The following is a 13,302-nucleotide window of genomic DNA, read 5'->3' as shown; positions in this document are numbered from 1 at the left end:
ATGCCAGTGGCCACTGGATGAGAAATGACATGGTTAAGCTCAGTAAGATGGTTCCCAACTCTGGTTAACAGGGATGAGTGATCTGCACTCGCTTATGCATGAGCACAATGCAAGAAAATTCATCAAATCTTTCCGATAAATTCAATGCCTGTAACTTTGTTCTCCCTGATCACACCCAATTTTCTGCTACTTTAATCATTCCAGCAGAGAGCAGCGTGTAGATTGAGATACTCTTGGAGCCTGCCTTAAATCTGAATGACATTCACGTATATTGTCTCTGTGCAAATTCACCTCAAGCTTCCTATTTCCTTACCTCTCATCCATCCATCTCTGGGGTGCGATCTGTCAAGTTCACTCGAATTAAATTAAATCTGTTGTGCCATATCAGACGGGCGTTCCCTGCTCCTCTCCGCATGCTTGCTGGAATCCACAGAAGCACGGCTGCTGGAACGGGACGTCCTGGCATCGCGGGTTCGAGAGGTGGAGGAAGAGAACCGGCAGATCCGACTCCAGCTGAGCCAATCGCAGGGCCTGGCTGCCCAGCCTGCCGAGGGTAACTATGGCAACCAGCAGTGGGTGGCATCAGCAGACACTGGTCCAGAAGACGTGGAGAACACAGCCGAGGAACGGGCCAATCACAGCGAGTGTTCACGTTCGCCCACCGCCGAGAAGTGTGAGGTTAGATGACATATTATGTCCTGTCAGATATTTAGAACATACAGCGGCCCCAAAAAGCATTTAATTCACACTTCTGGAAAAGTGGAAAAGTGTTTGTGAAAGGTTTTACAAACACTTTTATTTAAGCATAACATTTCACAAAGACAAGTTCGAAAGGTTGAAATGATAAAGCGATATAATGTCCGAAATGAAAACAAAAGATATTTTTTTCCACTAAAAATCACCTCAACACCAGTTGGTTAATACTAAATAATGGCTCTAAAAAGTAAACTTAGTTCTGTGGAAAGTACTGGCATCATCATGCCACTGTAGTTTGATATTTTGTATTTATTAAATCAATATTCATATCAATTGTAATGTGGCATATGTGTACAATTCTTTTCTGGGTGGACACTGTATGTTAGATTATGTTTAAAGCCTACACAAAATATATTTTAAGAATACCTTAACAAGTTCTTCAGCCCAATCTGAAATGTTGGAAACCTTTCTCTCTACACACAGTTGATCCACGTGGCATGTGTGTGCGCGGGTCACAACGCAAGTCGGGACGTGGTCACTCTGGTCAAATCCATCCTGTTCCACAGGTAAGAACCAAGCACAGGAAAATGAGTAGTAATAGATAGCAATATAATAGTATACTGACACCAATATATAGAGCTGCATTGTGTATGGAATCTTATATATGCAAAGTGTATACCAAAAAATATTGGGATTTAACTATTCTCCAGTAGATTTTATATTTTTTAAATATGTATTGCATTTGACCTGAAATTAAATTCCACAATTATAAATTTAAAATGAAAATGTTGAATTTGGAATTTTTTATTTTATTTTTTGAATCGTGACTTCAAATTTCAAAATTCAGTTTTCAAATTCCAAAAATTATATGTCAATTTTCAAATTCAACATTTTAAATAGTTTGAAATTTTACATTTAATTTTAGGATTTTGAACATTAGAATTTTAGTATTCTGTAATTAGAAATTTGAAGTTTAAAATGTCAACATTCAAATGGCAGATATCATATTCCAAAATTCCAAAATTAAAATTTAAAAATTTAGCATTTTACATAAATTTTTTTTAAAAATCTGTAAAATGTAAAAATTGCTAAATTTCAAATCAGCATATTTTCCCCTTAGCATCTTTGCTTGATGCATTCATATAAAACCTAACATGTCCACATCTCTCTTTTCAGGAGAAACCCACTTCACTTTCATTTCATCACAGATACAGTGGCCAACCAGATCCTCAGCACTCTGTTCCAGTCGTGGATGGTACCGTCCGTGCAAGTCAGCTTCTATGACGCTGATGAACTCAAAGTAAGCACTTGCCTCATCATGCTCCCGTGACTCCAAACTTGTCCTTTGACCCAGAGTAATGACCATGTCACAGAGCACCATAATAGAGGTTTAATGGGAGGTCATAAGAAGCGATAGTTTTGAAACAATGCAGGTGACAATGACAAGTCTGAAGAATGATGCCGATCACAATTCTCTCTGAGCTCATTCAGGCAAAAACAACTGAAATGAAAGATATGTCACATGTGCTTATGGATTGTAATGAGGGGGCAAAGGTCCCCTTGGGACAGTAAGGCTTGTCTGTGATGGTGGAAACATTGAGGCTGTTTACACTCCAGCGATCCCAAGCGCTTTCGCTCTTGGAGAACTCTTTCACGCTCCAGAGGGAGAGAGAAAACACAGAATTATTCATTTCTGTTCATATATTTAAAGTGACAGTGCACCTCTTTTTTTACAACTTGGCATGTGAGAGCAGCCTTTGCTGTGGCGCTGAATTATTCACTGTCTGTTGTGAATTTTTTCTTTATGCAGTGCACGGTATGCTGAAAGAGCGAAGTGACAATCAAAGAGCATGCCTCCCTCTCTACACACACACATGCACACATTTTCTAGGAGAGCGCATTTTAGTTTACATTACACTGCACTCTCAAGGACACTCACATGAATGCATGCATGCTCTCACATGCACAATAACACAAATACATTCGTTCTTGTCTGGTTTTGTGCTCCCGTACCCCTCCCGCACTGCATTCACCTCTGATTGTCAGCTGTTTGGCTCGGAGCCGTCTCTAATCACACGGATTTTACATCCTGTGTCTCCGCTGTGCATAGAGACCTCTTTGCTCTCCTGAGTATATGAAAGCTAAGCTGCAGGAAATCCAGTCTTTTTCAATCAACCCCTCTCCGGCAGATTATTATTAAACCTGAGCTCAGGTCATTAAGGATGCATGCTGAAAAGATGAAGCGTACAATAAGAACTGTAGAGGGTTATTTCCATGGGTGCAGATGATGCTATAACTGCAGAATACAGTTCAGAAGCAAACACAAAGAACACAATGAGTGCCTCTGGTAGGGGATAGTGAACACATGCAGGGTTATAAGAACAATCTGAAAACTAGATTCTAGTCAAGTATAATATATAATTAGTTTTAATATTCGCTACACCCAGGAATACATGTTTTGTGTACATTATTATTATTATTATTATTTATTATTATTTTTATTATATCGATATCTGGGTCCCAGTACAATAATAATGTGATTGCAGTCTTTTACTGATTTTCACTTTGGCCTGAAATGAAATCATCAAAATTGAAACAGTTGTAAAATGTTTAATTTGAATTTTGACATTTAATTTTTGCAATTTTGAATTTTGAATTTGAAATCAATTAATTTTTTTTTTTAATTTTTTTTGAATTAAATTTTTTTTTTTTTGTAATCTCTCTCTCTCTCACTCACTCTCTAAAATTGATTACAAGTAAAAAAAAAATATAATAAATTTGTATTTAAAAATACACAAATGTAAATAGTTGAAAAGTGTGTGTGTATATATATATATATATACAGTACAGACCAAAAGTTTGGAAACATTACTATTTTTAATGTTTTTGAAAGAAGTTTCTTCTGCTTCATCAAGCCTGCATTTATTTGATCAAAAATACAGAAAAAAATGTTATATTGTGATATATTATTACAATTTAAATAATTGTTTTTAAATGTATTATACTTTAAATTATCATTTATTTCTGTGATGCAAAGCTGAATTTTTAGGATCATTATCACATGATCCTTTAGAAATCATTCTAATATGATGATTAATTATCAAAGTTGGAAACAGTTCTGCTGCTTAATATTTTTTCAGAACATGTGATACTTTTTTATGATACTTTGATGATTAAAAAAAAAAAAAGCTATGTTTTTAAAATATAAATATTTTGTAATAACAATATACACTACTGGTCAGTAGTTTGGGGTCAGTCATTTTTTTTTTCTCTTTTTTAAATAAAATCAATACTTTTATTTAGCAAGGATGTGTTAAATTGATAAGAAGTGATAGTAAAGAAAATATATTATTAGAATATATATTATTAGAATTTTTTTTTTTTTTTTAATAAATGCAGTTCTTTTTAACCTTTTATTCATCAAATATATTAGACAACAGAACTGTTTCCAACACTCATAATAAATAAGAATATTAGAATGATTTCTAAATGATTATGTGATAGACTGGATGTTACATGCGACACTGAAGGCTGGAGTAATGATGCTGAAAATTCAGCTTTGCATCACAGGAATAAATTATTTTTTTAAAGTATATTCAAATAGAAAATCTATCATTACAATATGTAATAATATTTCACAATATTAATGTTTTTTTCTGTATTTTGGTCAAATAAATGCAGGCTTGATGAGCAGAAGAAACTTCTTTCAAAAACATTAAAAATAGTAATGTTTCCAAACTTTTGGTCTGTACTGTATATATATATATATATATATATATATATATATATATATATATATATATATATATATATATATATATACACACACACACACACACACACACACACACACACACACATAATCATTGTTGCTGATTTGATTCTGTTTTGCAATGTTGATTTTCCAGTGGGTAATATACAGTATCAAACACTTTTCTAAGATTGTAATGTGATTTATAGAGCTGGTTGAGTTTTATTGAAGTCTATATTAAAGAATAAAGAATGAGTTCTCTAGGTAGAAAAAAAAAAAGAATTCTGTGGGTAGAAAAAGAATGAGCAAAGTAGTTCTAAAACCAAGGCTTATAAAGTCACTATTGTGCTCTTTAGCTGGTTTCTCACAGATCTCTGTGTTTATCTCTCTCATTCTCCTAGTCGGAGGTGTCTTGGATACCAAACAAACACTATTCAGGAATTTATGGCCTGATGAAGCTCACGCTTACCAAAGCTCTGCCGTCCAACCTTTCAAAGGTCATCGTCCTCGATACAGACATCACCTTCGCCACTGACATCGCCGAGCTGTGGGCCATCTTCCGGAAGTTCACAGGTAATCGGCCGCTTTCCTTCAGGAGTCGTATAAATCATCTGGACAGTGTAATTTAACCCTGGTGTTGTGATTGCAGAGAAACAGGTGATTGGTCTGGTGGAGAATCAGAGCGATTGGTACCTCGGTAATCTGTGGAAAAATCACAAACCCTGGCCAGCCCTCGGACGAGGCTTTAACACAGGTGAGGATATGCAGCTTGCATTTCCACTTCACTGTGTTCCAAACAGCAAAAATCTTCGCTGTTTTATAGCCCTAGGCATTACACAGCAAATTAGTGTGATGATGTTACTGGTGATATGTGATTCTAATAAAGAAAGGGATGAAAGCATACAGTTTTAATAACTGCACATACCCTTAATACACTGTCGAAAGTTTGGAATAAATATGAAATGTTTATGTTTTTGCAAAAAGTCTCTTATGCTCACAGAGGCTGCATTTATTCAATATAAAAATCTAGTAAATCAGTTATATCGTGAATATGATTACAATCTAAAATACCAGTTTTCTATCGGAATATATTTTAAAATGTAATTTATTCCTGTGATTCAAAGGTGAATTCTTTTTTTTTTTGCTGGTTTATATTTTTGTGGAAACTGTGATACATTTTCAGAATTCTTTTTATGACAAGAAAATTTAAAAGAACAGCATTTATTTGAAATAGAAATCTCATGTAACATTAAAAATGTTTTTACTGTAACTTCTGATCAATTTAATGCATCCCTGCTAAATAAAAGTATTCATTTCTGTTCTTACTTACCCAAACTTTTGAATGTTAGAGTATCACAGCTTCCACAAAGCTTCCACAGTTTTCAACATTCATACTAAGAAATAAGAATAAGGAATAGTTTGCACTGGGCTCAATCTGAAAACAGGTGTTTCTTTTTGGAACTGCAGGTGTGATTTTGCTCTACCTTGAGAGACTGCGACGCATCAGCTGGGAACAGATGTGGAGACTGACGGCCGAGAGAGAGCTAATGAGCATGCTTTCAACATCCCTGGCAGACCAGGTCCATATCCTTCATGAACAATACCAAAACACTTTAGGAGAAGAATTTGTTTCATAGGCCTTAGGAGATGGTGCTTTGCACAAAAGTAGTCTAAAAAATGATGAAATCTGAGCTAACCATGCCTGAATAATGTTGTGCAATGCAACAAGTGTGTCATATTATTGTTTTATGTTCACAGGACATATTCAATGCATTCATAAAACAGAACCCAGTTCTGGTGCATCAGCTGCCGTGCTTCTGGAACGTACAGTTATCGGATCACACTCGCTCTGAACAGTGCTACACCGAGGTGTCAGATCTAAAGGTAACAATATATTTGAAGGACTATTTAGGTATACTGGGTATAAACAACCAATTTAACCCAGAGGAATTAAGAATAACAGGGCCCTTAATTGGTTCAGGCTTTGTTTTATTCATTGCAAAATTCACTGTTTCTTTTACAAATTGTCTCTAATGCAAATGTTCGCCCAACTGTCACATTCATTTCCTGTCAAACTTCTATTTTAGTATGGAAATTATGTCTTTGAAGTTGTTTGTTGCTCAGTTTGATTATTTCCTCCTGCAGGTCATTCACTGGAACTCTCCTAAAAAGCTGAGGGTAAAAAACAAGCACGTGGAGTTTTTCCGTAATCTTTACTTGACGTTCCACGATGGAATCTTCTACGATGGGAATTTACGGGCTCTGCGAAGGGAACTCTTCGGCTGTCCCAGTCAGGCCAGCTCTGAGAGCACAGTGGTGAGTTAGTTTAGTAGTAAATTATGCAGTGTTATGCAAATACCTTATTCTTGGAGTAGCATGCAGATAATGACTCTATTACTTGACAAATTTCGCCTAAATACATATAGTACACAATAAAATACACATACATCTTAGAAATGGACTGTATATCTTACAGTCCAGGTCTACGTAAGCCTGTTTCTGCCTGAAATAATAAATTTCTAACTAGTAATTTATAAGTAATAAAAATACTAAGATTGACACATATAAACTAATTACGAGACATAAACACAGAATTGTCCAATTTTGACCCGCTATTCTGAGAAGAAAAGTCAGAATTGTGATGTATAAAAGGGTAACTGCAAAATAAATAATAAATACAAATCTACATTTATCAGATAAAGTCACAATTTAAAAAAATAAATAATTAATTGGTTAATTTAATTAAATTTAAAAGATTTGAATTCTGATTAAAGAAAGAAAGAAAGAAAGAAAGAAAGAAAATTATTGATTGATTGATTGATGGTTGGTTGATTGATGTCACATGTCAGATCCAAACACTTTTATGTAATTACTTCCTGTCAATCATTTTGCACAATCATGAGAGAAAGCTATTTTTGACAACTAACTCTCTGTTCTAGTTTACTGATAATCAGATGGCACTTCTTTTTATTTTCCCTGTGCCTGTACTCTTCTCTATATGGTGGGTGTTTTTGAAAAATGGGGCGTGGCTTACAGCACCTTGAAACTGCAGACCTCAATAGCTTTACTTTATAGAGAAGACTTTATATTCCTAAACTGGCTAATTCTAAATAAGTAATGAATCCCAGGGTCTAAAAGTAGTTCGGCCTTGGATTTGTACAAGGAAAAAGTGTTTCATAAAGTCTCGAAGGGCAACTCGACCGGAGCCTGCTTGATGTGTCCTGCTCAGCACAGCTGATAAAACACATTCTTCTTTGTTTCCAGCTTCAGCAAGCACTAGAGGAGTTAGATGAGGATGACCAGTGCTATGATTTCCGGAGGGAGCGAATCATGGTGCACAGGGTACATCTGTACTTCCTGCAGTATGAATACACACCTACAGATGATGGCACAGACGTCACGCTGGTCGCACAGCTCTCCATGGACAGGTGAGGATGACAGACTGTCCAAATGAGTCTACTGTCACGTTTTGGCCACTCATGCTCATGCCAAGGCGATTTAATTACAGAACTGTCAAATATGATGTTGTGTTTAATGAACCCTGTGTAGCACTCTGATTAAAATGAGAAAAGATTACTACAAGCATTGCCAGTTAATAACATTTTCAAAACAGGGCAATTATTGTTAACTAAAACGAAAACTGGTAAATGTTTTTGTTAACTGAAACGAAGTTGAAATAAAATATGCAACATCTCAGATTTTTTTTGTTCAAGTGGAAGCACTAAAACTTAACTAAACTTAAACTAAAACTTAAGTAATAAAGCAAATTTAAAAATATGTATAAAAACGTATTATATTATAAAATTTAGTATATAAAAATATTAAAATAAAACTAAAATAAAAATTAAATTGCCTAAAAAACTGAATAGTAATATTTAACAAACAAATATGAATAAGAAAAATGTGCATAAGACAAATACTATAAAATAAGAAAATTTAAATAAAAAAATAAAGCATAAAAAATAAAAATAAAGTCTTACAATTTTAAATGATTAATACTTTTTCTATTTTTATTATATTTCAAATATGAATAAAATCCATAATAGTATATTAAAATAACACTGCTTTAAAACATGTTGAACCCTCATGTTATTTTCAGATAAACTTTATTTTAGGGTTGCTGATTAAATGTGATTAGTTAAAAAAAAAATAAAAAAATCTAGTATTTTTCAAACTGAATGACTGACAAGGATTTGTTATTAAATACATTATTTAAATAATAATTAATTATATCACATGTTGCTTTTGTGATTAATTCAATTAATTGATTTCCATGTCATTTATTTAATACGCTTAAAAATTTATTTAACTGAAGGGCCTATGTTATTTTAGTCTGTAAGTTTGATAAGAGTAGGAAAATAATAATCTTTTCAGCAAGAAAACAATAATCTATTATATTCAATTTAGAGACTTTTACATCTTTCCACTGAGCTATTTAAAACAAGCTTTTTGATATCACTGAAGCCTCTGTTTTACCATGAAGTAGTCCAGGCATTTTCAGAAGCAGCTTTGTTTGTGTTTGAAACAAGTTTCAACTAGAAGTGCTTGACTTAGTGAAGATCAGAACATCCCATACTAGCTAATGAAAGCTTGCCCTGCAGGTTTAAAAAAAAAATGTATCAAAAGAGCCCATAATCTTGCCTCACTTCAGTTACTGCCCAAAATTTCACCAGAGATGCTTTGTATTTGTCCACAGACTGCAGATGCTGGAGGCCATCTGTAAACACTGGGAGGGCCCCATTAGTTTGGCCCTGTACATGTCTGATGCCGAGGCCCAGCAGTTCCTGCGTTACGCTCAGGCCTCTGAAGTCCTCAAGAACCGCAAGAATGTGGGCTATCATATCGTTTATAAGGAGGGTCAGTTCTACCCTGTCAATCTGGTACGCAATGTGGCGCTCCGCAACGTCAACACACCCTACGTTTTTCTGACTGATGTGGATTTTCTGCCCATGTACGGCCTCTACGATTACCTCAGGTAAGCTGTGAATTTCTTATGAATTGTCTGTTAATTTACTGGTTCCAATTCTGTAATATACCTCTGTGTTTTTTTACTTAGAAAAAGTATAGTCCAACTGGACATGGCTAATACCAAGAAGGCTCTGGTTGTGCCCGCCTTTGAGACGCTGAGATATCGCCTCTCCTTCCCCAAATCCAAGGCCGAGCTGCTGTCTATGCTGGACATGGGGACTCTCTACACCTTCAGGTACAGTAGACATTCAAAATAATCATCTCATTATCAGTCTCCAGGGTGTTTCAAATTGATATTAAGGTTAATGACAAATAAGAGTGTCCCCAATAAAGAAAAGAGAAGTTCACACCTGCCACATTTTTGCAAATGTGCTCTTTGTATTCATGTTGTTTTCATGTGGTTTTGAAAAACCTTTATTTTCAATGAATTTATTATAATGTTTCAATTAATTTATTTTTCCATTTAAACTAAAGGCAAAGCAAAATAAAATTAAAAATACACAATGGGCTTCATTCATGAAACACGAACATAACGAATTTTTGTGTAAATCGTTCGTAAAGCCGTTCTGACGTAAACTTTCAAATTCATGAAAATGTTCGTATTTTTAAAATGTTAGTTGGTACAAAAGAAATGTACACCTGCTCCTTACCACGTGTGAATGGTACGTAAAACGTTCTGTGTTCTTTTTGGTGAACTGATGGCACTGAATTTTGATGCACTGCCATAATAATTACAAGTTCATTTGCCCTTGCCCTCTTTTTGAATGTTTCCTTTATTTATTTATTTTGCAGCTGAGTTGATAACTGTAAAACGCTGCTCTCGTCACTGTCACTATTTACCCAGCTGCAAATAGAGGACATGTGGGACAAATTGCGACCAACCATCCTACTTGTAGGATGCCTACAACAATGGAGAAGTCATTATTACTGGTTTGCCTACTTTTATATCTAGTACAATTTTTAAAAATCAGATACTAGTACAAAAGCATAGCAACTAAAGCGTATCAGCTGGAAAAAAATGCTGTGCCACCAAAGCGTTTTCAAACGCCACCAGCTGGTCATTTTAAGAAGAGCGTCTGACATTTTTTCACCTGGCTGAAAACTCTTTTGTGGACACACATTGTTAAATATTTATTGTTAGGCATATGGCCTACTAGTCTTTTTTTGCATTTATGCAATAGGTACAGGAGGCAAACCTGAGAAAGTAGACCAGAATATTACACTGCGTTCCTGGACACGCAATTTGCGTAACTGTAATTCATAGGCGGGGATTATGCTAATTGTGAATGAGCGTACATGAGCATCCTATTTACGAATGATTGCAATTCATTAACATACACGTTTAACTAACAAATCGGACATTTACGAGCGTTTGGGAATACAGAGGACCGTTTTCGGGAAGGTCTGTTTTACACACAAATTAATCTGAATTTACTCATATGTTTACGCAAGTTGCATGAATGAGGCCCATTGAACATATGTGAGTGTACGCATCTTAAACATTTAAAATAAAGATACATAAATATAATTGAGTTTTTGGGGAGCCACATCACATGTAATTTTTTAAAAGTGCTCTAAACTTTTTTTGTCATAAAAATTATCTGATATTTTAAGAGACGTGTTGACTTCAACAGGGGTCATCTTTTCTTATTTCTTATTGTATTTCCTGTTATGTTTCTATTTAAGCATTTTTATTCAAGTTGGCTGAACCACATGACTTTGATTTGATGGACAAATATCAAACATCAATAATCACTCTAGTAGTTTTTTCATATATATATATATATATATTTATTATATATATATATATATATATATATATTATATATATACTATATATCTAAAATATACTTTTTAATTAACGTTTTTTTTAATAATGCTTTTTTTCTTAATTATGATATCAAGACATTGCCATTTTCTAGTTTTTGCTCCAAAAATGAAAAATTTAATTTTAATTTAGAAATTAAAAACATGTTCATTATAGAGCAAGGTTTCCTGAGTTAATAAAAATCATAAAATTAAAATAAATATAAAATGTTAAAATAAAATGGAAATAAAAATATGTATATATTGTATATATTTTATTGTAACATTTTACATTCATTTTTATTTTACATTTTTATTATTTAATTTATTAATTTAATTTAATTTGTACTTTTTTTAATTACATTATATATATATCTATATATATATATATATATATTCTCTCTATAGCCAGCATTAGAGAACCATGAAAATGTGTTTATAAATCATAATAAAACCATTAAAATAAATTTTTAAACTTCAATTAAATCATCTAACAAAAACAAAGTAATTCAAGGAATTCTTTTTATATAAGATGATGTTTGATATATTTTTGAATGATAATTATATTCAGTTAATAACAAAAACAAAGTTTTGGAATCCTTTTTATATAAGATGATGTTTGATATATTTTTGAATGATAATTATATTCAGTTAAAAGTCTTTAGCCCATTTTTAAAAGTCCACTCAAAATGTTCAAAAATAATCATTTACTGCTCTCCTAAATTATAGGTATCACGTCTGGACAAAGGGTCACGCGCCAACCAATTATGCCAAGTGGAGAACAGCCACAACGCCATACAAGGTGGAGTGGGAGGCAGATTTTGAGCCGTATGTTGTGGTGCGACGAGACTGTCCTGAGTATGACCAGAGATTTGTTGGCTTTGGCTGGAACAAAGTATCCCATATCATGGAGCTTGATGCTCAGGTAAGTTTTTAATTTTTACATGTTTCTACTACCAGTTCAAGTGTCCCTAACCTGTCACATTTCCTTGTTCCAAAGGAGTATGATCTTATTGTGTTACCAAATGCCTTCACAAACCACACACCCCACGCACCCAGCTTTGACATCTCAAAGTTTCGCTCCAGTCCGAGTTACCGCTACTGCTTGACAACTCTGAAGGACGAGTTCCATCAAGACCTTTCTCGAAAGTACGGTTCTGCTGCTCTCAAGTACCTCACAGCGCAGAGGAACATCTGAACGCTGTTTCAAATGTACTTTAGCACACAGGAGAATGGCTCGATCTAGTCATTTGAGGCTCAACAGCCAACATGCTGCTCTGCTACATGTTTGTCAAGAGGAACGAAGCTGAAGCCCACGTCTCTGCTGAAGACTCTGAAATCAAAGCTTTAATTCTTCTTTTTGATAAGTCTTACAGCAGAGAACTGTGAAAACCAATGACATCAGCAACACACCCATCAGACTGGTGGCGAAAACTCGACCAAACATGCTTGAACTGCTTAAAAGACATTGGTAAACGTTTGCGATGACCCACTTGCTTTATAGCCTAAAACAAACGGTCACGATAAAGACCTTTTTTTTTGACAATCAGGGCTTTTTCTTCACTAAAGATCTACAGATAACGGTCCATGGCGCTACGCAGTTTTGAACCTTCTGAAACCATTCGATGGAGTATCGAAAGGATGAGAACTGAATGAGCTTTCCAAAGACTCTTCTGCTGGACTGAAGTGTGGGGAGGCCATCAAGACGAGGGACTTTTAAAGCTATTATAATTTTCATGGTATATTAAAAATCATATTTAAACAAATATTTATTTCTTTGTTTTTAATGAAGATAAAACAACATACAGCCTACGTATGTTTTATATTATAAAATCGAAAATCGCATTATTTTTTAATTTAGAAACACTGATTTGCTTGTAGCGAGGTTGAATGCTCGATAGGGAATAAGTGATGAGGTTTTCGAAGGGGAACTGATCAGTGTTGTTTAACTGCTGCAGTATTATAAAATTGCGTGCACATTAACAAATGGCGCATATTATAACGTGCACAAAAAAAACATACAAAAACAATCACTACATCCACATAACCAAAAAAAACAAACCAAAAAAACAGTAAAAAAA

General features: G+C 34.2%; 1 protein-coding gene across 12 annotated transcripts in view; it reads left to right on the top strand.

Moving 5' to 3' along the window:
* LOC109084092 (LARGE xylosyl- and glucuronyltransferase 2) overlaps positions 1 to 12,967 on the top strand; it is a 96,235-nt gene extending 83,268 nt beyond the window's left edge. For all 12 annotated transcript variants that reach the window (XM_042743527.1, XM_042743526.1, XM_042743530.1 and 9 more), the window contains 13 exons: positions 389 to 678; positions 1,180 to 1,262; positions 1,873 to 1,996; positions 4,849 to 5,020; positions 5,097 to 5,201; positions 5,915 to 6,027; positions 6,206 to 6,331; positions 6,593 to 6,763; positions 7,712 to 7,875; positions 9,144 to 9,422; positions 9,504 to 9,650; positions 11,951 to 12,146; positions 12,222 to 12,967. In XM_042743527.1, coding sequence (XP_042599461.1) covers positions 389 to 678; positions 1,180 to 1,262; positions 1,873 to 1,996; positions 4,849 to 5,020; positions 5,097 to 5,201; positions 5,915 to 6,027; positions 6,206 to 6,331; positions 6,593 to 6,763; positions 7,712 to 7,875; positions 9,144 to 9,422; positions 9,504 to 9,650; positions 11,951 to 12,146; positions 12,222 to 12,419 — 2,168 coding nt within the window. In that variant the 3' untranslated portion in view covers positions 12,420 to 12,967. The remainder of the gene's footprint in view (positions 1 to 388; positions 679 to 1,179; positions 1,263 to 1,872; positions 1,997 to 4,848; positions 5,021 to 5,096; positions 5,202 to 5,914; positions 6,028 to 6,205; positions 6,332 to 6,592; positions 6,764 to 7,711; positions 7,876 to 9,143; positions 9,423 to 9,503; positions 9,651 to 11,950; positions 12,147 to 12,221) is intronic.
* Positions 12,968 to 13,302: the final 335 nt, after the last annotated feature.

Source organism: Cyprinus carpio, chromosome B18 (assembly GCF_018340385.1).
Source record: "Cyprinus carpio isolate SPL01 chromosome B18, ASM1834038v1, whole genome shotgun sequence".
NCBI classification, from domain to species: Eukaryota; Metazoa; Chordata; class Actinopteri; order Cypriniformes; family Cyprinidae; genus Cyprinus; species Cyprinus carpio.
Note: the sequence above shows the minus strand (reverse complement) of the source record. Positions and strands in the feature narration are given on the sequence as shown.